At 44.9% G+C, this 10062-nt stretch overlaps 1 protein-coding gene across 1 annotated transcript; it reads left to right on the top strand.

Moving 5' to 3' along the window:
• Window positions 1-149: 149 nt before the first annotated feature.
• Window positions 150-3589, top strand: FUT11 (fucosyltransferase 11). The gene is made up of 3 exons (XM_052640995.1): window positions 150-857; window positions 976-1601; window positions 2989-3589. Exons 1-3 carry the CDS (start codon window positions 150-152, stop codon window positions 3134-3136), a joined length of 1482 nt encoding a protein of 493 aa, XP_052496955.1. The 3' UTR covers window positions 3137-3589.
• The last annotated feature ends 6473 nt before the right edge of the window (window positions 3590-10062 follow it).

Below are 10062 nucleotides of genomic sequence, written 5' to 3'. Positions count from 1 at the left end.
CCAGGACTAGCGGCTCTCGGGAAGTGGCCGGCTGAGCTGGCCGCTAAGCCGCGCATGCGCCACATGCCCCTGTGGCGTAGGACCTCGTCCCATCGCTACTCGGAGGCAGGCGGGGACCGGTGCTGCGGGCGTCGGCCGCCAGAGTAGACATGGGGGCCGGCCGCACGGGGTCTGTGCTTGCTGTCCTGGGAGTGCTTGGTGTCTGTGCGACCAGAGGCCCAGGACTCGCGGCGGAGGGGAAGACCGGCGGGGAGGCGGGGTGGGCGGAGCCGTGGGATGGCGCGGTTTTCCGGCCTCCCTCGGCGCTGGGCGCAGTGGGGGTGGCTCGCAGTCCGGGGGCCCCGCGGCCCGGGAGGGAGGAGGCGGTGGACTTGCCGGTGCTGCTGTGGTGGAGCCCGGGGCTGTTTCCTCACTTCCCGGGCGACTCGGAGCGCATCGAGTGCTCGCGCGGGGCGTGCGTGGCGTCCCGGGACCGACGGGTGCGGAGAGACTCGCGGACGCGCGCGCTGCTCTTCTACGGCACCGACTTCCGCGCGTCCGAGGCGCCGCTTCCGCGCCTGGCGCACCAGAGCTGGGCGCTTCTGCACGAGGAGTCGCCCCTCAACAACTTCTTGCTGAGCCACGGTCCAGGCATCCGCCTCTTCAATCTTACCGCCACCTTCAGTCGCTACTCGGACTACCCGCTGCCGCTGCAGTGGCTGCCGGGGATCGCTTACCTGCGCCGCGCGGCACCTCCGCTCGAGGAGCGCGCAGAGTGGCGCCGCCGCGGCTATGCGCCGCTGCTCTATCTGCAGTCCCACTGCGACGTGCCTGCGGACCGAGACCGCTACGTGCGCGAGCTCATGCGCTACATTCCGGTGGGTGAGGGCCGGGCGGAGCGGGAGGGGAGGATGGCGCGTGGGGCTGAGACCAGGACCCCTGGTGTCCTAGCCGACGTGCCGTGCCCTCTTGACGGCCGTGCTCTACCCCTCTCAGGTGGACTCCTATGGGAAGTGCCTGCAGAATCGGGAGCTGCCCGCGCCGCGGTTACGGGACACAGCCACAGCCACCACCGAGGATCCAGAGCTCTTGGCCTTCTTGTCCCGCTATAAATTCCATTTGGCTCTCGAAAATGCCATCTGCGACGACTACATGACAGAAAAATTGTGGCGCCCCATGCACCTCGGTGCTGTGCCCGTGTACCGCGGCTCTCCCTCTGTGAGGGACTGGATGCCGAACAACCACTCCATCATCCTCATTGACGACTTTGAGTCGCCGCAGAAGCTGGCAGAGTTTATTGACTTCCTGGACAAAAATGATGAAGAATACATGAAATACTTGGCATACAAGCAGCCTGGGGGCGTCACTAACCAGTTCCTTCTGGATAGTTTGAAGCAGCGCGAATGGGGAGTGAATGACCCCTTACTACCTAACTACCTTAACGGCTTCGAGTGTTTTGTCTGTGACCACGAACTGGCGCGGCTGGACGCCGAGAAGGCCCACGCAGCCTCTCCTGGGAGCATCCCGGTCCCTGAGCCTCATATTGCCCAGCCCTCACACATGGACTGCCCAGTGCCCACACCTGGCTTTGGCAGTGTGGAAGAGATTCCTGAGAATGACAGGTAAGGATAGCTGGGGTCCCCTGGGGCTGTCAAATCAAATGATTTACAGACTTGCTTCCTGCAGGCAATAAACTAGCCCTGGGTGCTGAGGGGATGTTGTATAAGGAAATTATGACATGAGGTCACTATGCCTTTAAGGTATCAAGAGTCTAAGAGAAGACAAATTGCGAAAGAGCAGTAGAAAATGTGAGAGGTAATTGAGGGCAACAACATACGAAAATCAGCTTTTATAAACAGTGTTTGTAGTAGTGATTCAAAAAAAGCTTCAACTAGAGCAGAGGGCCTGTTTAGGGAAGTGATGAGGGACAAAGTTGGGCCAGGTTATACATATTCTGAATACCAGGTCTTGGAGCTGGACTGTCCTGAAAATCAATTCAGCTGTTTATTGAGCATCTTCAACATGGTGGGGCTGTGGATGAGAAATACATTAGTGTTTCCAGGGAGGTTTGCCTGCAGTAATCAGGGTTTATACTTGTTAACTTGGTGTAGCTATTAACAGCATCTCCTTTGACTCTTAAAATTATCCTGATTTAGATGATAAATTATGTTTGTCCTAGACAGAATAGAAGGGATGCTTTCAAAAGATGATTAATGATTGTGGCCAATGTGGATTGGAAGGGAAGTGAGGAGAGGACTGAAGGAGGCAGCAGAAGGTGGTGGCATTGGGAAACAAGGTCGGCATAGGAGATGGGGTAGAAAAACGAAGCCGCTTGCATCAAACCACGCCTGTTAGCAGAGGGGCCATAAAAGACTATGAGAGAGACTGCTAGAATGACCTGCAGAGATCACCTTGGACAGTGGATGGCAGCAGAGGGCTGGCACAGCTTGGTCCTGGGAGTGGAGTGGATTTGTATCCAGTAATTTACATCAGGTAATTTGTATCTAGTTTGTGCAGAACATATTATGATTTATCAGAAGTGTAACATTAAAAAAAGAAACATTCAGGTTATGGCTCATCTAGACACTGGATATGGTTGCACTTCTTGATTACTGAAACAGGTGTAATATAAAAAGTAACCATCTAAATACACGCCTTTGCTTTTCTTAGGAAGATTACTGTTTCCATAGTTCGGCCCCTGCTCTGCCTACCTCTTAATTCCCTCCACATTTAGAGACCAAGAGCAGGCAAGTCAGGAAATATAACTCACTGGGATATGTGTGTGTGTGTGGTGGGGGGGTGCTTGGATAATGAATTTGTGTTTTGGGCTCACTGCCTGTCCCTTGGATTAGTACTGGATTTACTTCACATTTCCTTCCCTCAAAGCAGATCGTTGGTCCTAACCAGAAACCACTGTATCTGCTGAAGATTTCTTTGGCCATTGGGAGAAAGGTAGGATTCATAGCTGTACTGAGGCTCCATAATCCAACTCTCATTTTGATGTTTCAGCTGGAAGGAGATGTGGCTGCAAGATTACTGGCAAGGTCTGGACCAGGGGGAAGCTCTCACTGCCATGATCCACAACAATGAGACACTTCAGGGGAAATTTTGGGATTACCTAACGGAGATCTTCATGAAAAGGAACCAAAATCTCTAACTGCCAAGTATTTAACTTGACAGAGCTAAGGAGATGGAAGTCCTTATTCAACCATGGGACATGAAGGATATCCAGTGCACAAGTCCTTAATGAACACTGTCTTACCATGAATCCAAGGAGTAAGTTATATCCACTGATATTTTATTCTAATCATGTGTAGCCAGGGTCTCAGCCTACGGTAATGGAGCCTCTTCTCAAGGAGAGATGGAGGCATCCAGTTTTTGATTCAATGGGAACCAGAAGCCTGAAACACTCCCATTTGATTCAAGGTGCTGATCAACAGAATTTTTAAAGAACTCCTTATTTTTCTAGCTCTTTCAGCCTCTCAATCGTGATTTGGGATATGTTAGTAGTTGGCTGATGGGCCAGGTTTACAGTATGAAAACCTCTCCTGTATTCTTTAAACCACTCATTATTCAATACCTTTTCCTAATTTCTATTCCTATTTCTTGCTTTATAAACTATTTATGTTGGTGGTGAAGCAAAACTCCTGGTGGGTTATGTTCTGGCTCTCTGGAGTTGTATTTTTCTCTATCACTCACTTTGCCTTTCATGTCAGCCTTTTTGAGTGGCTTTTGCCTGGTTTTCCACAATTTCTGTTGGAGATGGAGTAGCCTTGCCACCATTCCCACTTGCATTAAACTGGCTAGAGATTGGACCCCTTTTCTTACTGCTGATTTGCTTCCTATCTAGGGCATATCTGAAATTCCTTCTCACCTCATGAATATAAAAATTCAGAGGCTAATATCATGTCAACTTAAGGAATCATCCTGCTCTATTTTAGAGATGGAGACTCAGGGTGCCAATGACAGCAGAAAAAGTTATCATTTCAAAAGGTTAACATAGGTCAATGTGAATCAAAGTGCAAATTTTTATAGGTCTTTGGTCTTTTTCTGTCTGCCTAATGAACTCTTTATTATCTTTATATACTACAAAAGTCCATTTCCCCAAAAAACTCATGAAAATTATGGTAGAAGAAACAGCCCAGCAATATAGCTCTAGTAATTATCTCGTATTGTCTCATATTCTGTGGCACTTTTAAGTGGGATAAACATTCCAACTTAATCCATTCTATTATTGTTACAGTGCATAACTTTTTAGTACTTACTGAGGCCACATTTTTATGAAGTCCATCCAAGGCCCTAAACCCAAGGGGATGAGAGGTGAAGCAAGACATTTAAGCCATCATGAGTGGCTGGCTAAATAAAAAGCTGTTAGATTTGGGGAGGTAGCCAAACACTTCTATTACTGTGGTTTAAACATACAGCTTAATGGAGAGGGAGATCATCTGCTTTTTCTGGGGCAGTGGGACAAGAAAGAACACCTTGGATCTTAGAGCTACACTGGCTGTATTAATGAATTATCACTAGAGAAATCACACAGTTTATCAATATATCTGGTTTAGTGTGTATGCATGTGTATATGAAGTGAAGTGAAGTGGCTCAGTCATGTCCGACTCTTTGCGACCCCATGGACTGTAGCCTACCAGGCTCCTCCCTCCATGGGATTTTCCAGGCAAGAGTACTGGAGTGGGGTGCCATTCCCTTCTCCAGGGGATCTTCCCGACCCAGGGATCGAACCCGGGTCTCCCGCATTCGAGGAGGATGCTTTAACCTCTAACCCACCATATGTGATGCTAAAGCTGAAACTCCAGTACTTTGTCCACCTCATGCAAAGAGTTGACTCATTGGAAAAGACTCTGATGCTGGGAGGGATTGGGGTCAGGAGGAGAAGGGGATGACAGAGGATGAGATGGCTGGATGGCATCACTGACTCGATGGATGTGAGTCTGAGTGAACCCCGGGAGTTGTTGGTGATGGACAGGGAGGCCTGGCATGCTGCAATTCATGGGGTCGCAAAGAGTCGGACACGACTGAGCAACTGAACTGAACTGTGGTTGTAAAGATTGAAGAGGAAGATGATGCTTATGACTTCAGTATAGACTATGTATAATAGAACCTTGGGTTTCTATCCGGTTTTGTTTTTAATATTTTGAACAGCCTGCTAAACTGTTCTACGTGTGATATACCAGTTTGTTTTTAAATTCAAAAAATCTAGCTATTTATTTACATCAAAGCTAACATCAAGTGTTTATTTTAAAACATAATGGCACTTGCTTTGAATGGGGTAAAGATCAGAGACTTTACAATTTTTGGCTGACATGAAACTATATAATATCCCACAAAATGGAAATGCTGCCATAGACCTCACAACACTTATATATGTGGGGTGCTCATATATATATTGGGCTTCCCTGTGGCTCAGCTGGTAAAGGATCCACCTGCAATGTGGGAGACCTGGGTTTGATCCCTGGGTTGGGAAAATCCCCTGGAGAAGGGAAAGGCTGCCCACTCCAGTACTCTGGCCTGGGGAATTCCATGCACTATGTGTAGTTCATGGGGTCGCAGTTGGATTTGCACTTTCATGTATACATATATGATGCTTCCACTAGGGCCCTGCACTTATTGTGACCTTTGAAGATGTAGCCAACCAAAGGTATAATTTAGGCTGGATTTCACTGTCAGGGTGATTCTTTTCTTTTTTTGACTGTGCCACACAGCTTGTGGGACCTCAGTTCCCTGACCTGGGACTGAATGTGGGCCTGTGGCAGTGAAAGAGCAGAGTCCCAACCACTGGACCACCAGGGAACTCCCTTTTTTCATTTTATTCAATAAAAAATGCCCTTCAAGAACTTCCTTAGCAGTCTAGTGTTTAAGACTCTGCCTTCCAATGCAGCGGGTTAAGTTTGATCCTTAGTTCCCTGGTCCCGAACTAAGATCCCACATGCTCCAAGGAACAGCCAAGAAAAAGAAGGGCCCTTCGTAACAATATGGACTTTTGCAGAAAAGAACAAGACAGACCTTTGAAAATACTTACGTTAAAATTTGATATAGTATGGACTCTTACAAAAGCCAAATTCAGGACTCTGATTTGTAAGCATGCAAGCTATTTAAATGCAGACACTGGTTTATATTGTATACAAAATACAGTATTACCCAAGTGTAAACTAAAGTTAGGACTCAGATTTCATTATGTGCAATAAAATGGGTAGGCAATCGTTATGCAAGGTGTAGAATCATTCTTACTTGTTTAATTACACCAGTTCAACTGGCATTACCTTAGCACTTTTATGTACAAAGTAGGCCAGTTGTTTAGGAACAATTGTGGATGGAGACTCATCCCTGGTTTGTGGTCAGTGCTTCCGAGACTTTCTTCTTTATTCCTCTTACCACAAAAGTATTCACAGAAGAGCAAGGTAAGCCAGGTGCTACCTTTCCACAAGGGAAAGCAGAACCAGTAGCCGCCACATGGCTCTCCAACTAAGGGCTTCACTTTCTCTGTGGAGAAAGCAAGTAATGTGAATTTTCTGTGGTTTGGGGCCCAGCCTGCTCTGTATGCCTCAGCAGGCTTGAGGTTATTAGTGGTAGAAGTGTCCAGTAGGAATCAACTTTATTTGTGTTGCTGGAGTGGGGGTGGAGCATGGGGCTGATGCCTTTATAATTCCCAAGAGTTGCTATTTTCTATTATCTCAGGTTTAATTTTGTATTAATAAATGGCTTCGTTTTAAACAGTGTCTCCTGCTTGATTTTATTTCTGGGGTGAACATGGTAAAGTTGGAGACTTGCAAAAATATTTCAAACATTTGTTCATTTAACAAGTATGTATTGGCACTGCTCTAGGCCCTGGGATATAGCACTGAGCAAGACTGGCAAGGTCCCTGCTCTCACTATGTGTACATTTTAACTGGGTGTTGGGGTTAAAGCTGTAAACAAACAATAAATGAATAAAATAATCCAGACTATCATAGGTATAATGAAGAAAATAAAACATGTTGACGGTGGTTTGGATGGAATCAGGGAACTCCTCTTTGACATGAAGTGAGACTCAACAGAACAAAAAGAACCAGTCATGCAGAGATAAATGGGACGATTCTAAATATCTGTGACAAGTGATTAGCACACACAATTTACATAACCAAATAAACACTGCTCCTCCAAAGTAATCATCTTATGAACTGTAAGGCTGTCCAAGTTATCCTTCTATTACCAGAAACATTTCTTGGAGATCATGTGTCAATGCCTTGAGCATCAGTGGTACATCTTTGGACTGAGTTTTATAAACAGCTAAGTCACTTCAGAGGGGCAGGGGGGAGAAAAGGTCACTTAGAACCAAGTCTAGTTAAAGCTAGGCATTACAATCCAAGGGCCAAGTGTATAAACAGAGATGATACTGCAAAGTATCTTCGCAGGATTGGCGAGATTAAATAAAACGATGAATGTGAGAAAGTGCTTAAACCTCACCCTATCCAATGAGATCACTACAAATGAGAAAACTGTCCAGCTCGACAGCACAGATTTCCCCAAAGCGCCACTGTGGCGAAAGAGTGAGAAACACTCAAAGTTACAGTGGGGATCAGGGGACAAACAGCCCCACGAGGTGAAGGCGCCCAAACTGATCTCAAGTCTGCCTTATTACACTTTTTGAGACTTGCTTGCACGTGTTTACGTGAGCATAGCAGGCCAGGTGGCCTTCAATGATAATCCTGTGCAGCTAACATTTAATATTTTTGTATCCCTGTTTTTCTGCCTCAAGGACAGAGACCCAGGTAATCTTTATGCACCTCCCAGGCACCAAGGACAGGAATAGTCCGCTGATGGCTTTCCATCCCCAGGTGGCCATCCTGCTTTCAAGATGTTTGCTGTTCCCACCTGGATTCCTTCACGAGTCACATACTGAGTCATGTCCTCTCAGCAGGATTGTGTAACTCTTTGGTCAGGCCTTTTAGTAGGCCTGTCTCCTACATCTCCCCCTTTTTGTTTCTGTAGATAATTGAATATAGTCAAGAAGGCTAACTGTTGCTGCTGCTTCTTATTCTTCTCCAGACCATACAGAGACAAAGCAGAATGATTAATAAAACACTGCAACTAATTATAAGTCATAACCATAGGATTTGATTTGAGAGGATTTAGGAAGACAGTTCATCAGCTAGAGCATTAAGCAAAGAAGAGCCAGTAATCACATCAAGTTTTTTATTAAACATGTCTAGGATGTCACGTTGTAATTCTTGTATATCTAATGTAATATTTCCTTGATTTAGTAAATGTCGTTTAACCTTATCCCAGTTGAAAGTTGATTGATTATATTTATGTGCAGTCACACAGAATGATGTGTAATTCCAGTCACACTTTTAGTCTTGTTTTTGTAGACTTACCAATTTATCTAATAAAATAACAGAATGTTGTAAGTCAGCCACTTGTGAAGCCAATTTTTCATCTATTTTTTGTTGAGTGGGCCAAAGAACGTCTGCATCCTTAGGCCATTCTTGTACAAAATGAACACTTTGAACAGACTGATGCAATGCTATTCTGGCCACTGCTGTAGTGGCGGTTATTGCTATAATTCCCAGAATAGCTGCTATTAACATACCAATAAATCTTTTTGTTCTTTTAAAAGTTGCTTTTATAATTTCTTCTATGGCATAAAGAGTAGGGCTTTCTTGCCAGTCTCTTTGTAAATCCACTGGTATCCAAATACCTGAGTTTTTAAAACATACTTTGCCGAGATTCACTGAAAGGAATGGTATTGTTTAAACAAGTATAAAAAGAACAATTTATACAATTTATAAGACCAGTAGAGATGTTCTATATCGCTGGCCCTAACAAATACAAAAGGTAATCTTACACAGGCCTGAATAGTAGGAGTAGAATTTTTAGTAAAATTAAAAGTTGCCTTAGGATCATTTAAGATATATTCAGTATAACGGCCATTGCAAGCCTTAAGGGTTTTTAAAGCCATAGGTGTCTTCCAAATCTCATTATGTACTGGGTGATGGATAAGTTGAGGAATGGGGGGAGCAAATCCCTCTCCTTGCCATATCAAAGATGCATTTCCATATGTACTAAGTGTGTCATTATGATATATCCATGGACTAGAGATATTTGTTCCTTTAATCTTAGGGGTTCCTCTAGGGCCCCAATCTATAGTCTGTCCCTCAGAAGTATTTAGTAACAGATGACCTTCAGACCGTCTACCATTTTTCCACTGGATCCAGTCCTCCATCCACACCATGTCCTATTCTTAAAGCATAGCCTGGAAGATTAGGAGGACTATAATGTATGGTGGAATTTTCTCTTTCTTTAAAAGTAAGTGCTGTTAATAAGAAAAAAGTGTTCTTATTCTCTCCAGGCTTTTCTACAATAGAGAGCCATCCCTGGAATCCTATCTTTAAACAGAATTCTCCAAATCCTATACAAATGGATGTGCTGTCTGTTCTTATTGTATAATTTTTTAGAGATCGTCCTTCTTCTTCCTTTTGTAAAGGAAGGCTTTGATCATAAGGACCAGGAAAGCCAGGCTGAATCATTGACAAATATAGGAATACTGAATCTTCCTATGTAATGGGTCTTAATAAAGGAGGATTGGGAATATATGCCCAATAATGACTGGAATCAGCTTGAACACTTACCGACACTGTGATAAGGGTTACCATAGCCAGTAGTAGATTGGCAGATGTTTTTGGAAGGCCATGATGATGAACTAGGCTCTCAGCTTCCTGTGATAACTTCTTTATCTGACCCCAAGTGGGTATTGTAGCAGTTCATGTTCGCTTGGTCTTGGCAGGCCCAAGTTCTAATGTAAGGTACGGCATGGCAGGCGTCCGAGGTCGGGAGGGTGGGTCTATATCAAATCATGTTTTTTTTCTTTCCAGTACCAGATTCTCCTCCTCAGGATCCATCGGTGTTCATTTTCCTCTATTAAGACAAGAGCATCCCCTCTTCCTTATTTAAGCATGACACCCTGCTTCCGTTCCCTGTCCTCTTCCCACAATATTTTTTGCCAAACCTCCTATAAGGAAGGAACTTTAAGGGAAGTATCTTTAGTCTGTTGTGAAAAGTTTCAGTGAACCTCAGCTGCTGGTTTCTCAT

The sequence above is a fragment of the Budorcas taxicolor genome, chromosome 5, assembly GCF_023091745.1.
Source record: "Budorcas taxicolor isolate Tak-1 chromosome 5, Takin1.1, whole genome shotgun sequence".
Classification (NCBI taxonomy): Eukaryota; Metazoa; Chordata; class Mammalia; order Artiodactyla; family Bovidae; genus Budorcas; species Budorcas taxicolor.
The sequence above is the reverse complement of the archived record's forward strand: the minus strand, read 5'-3'. Positions and strand labels throughout refer to the sequence as shown.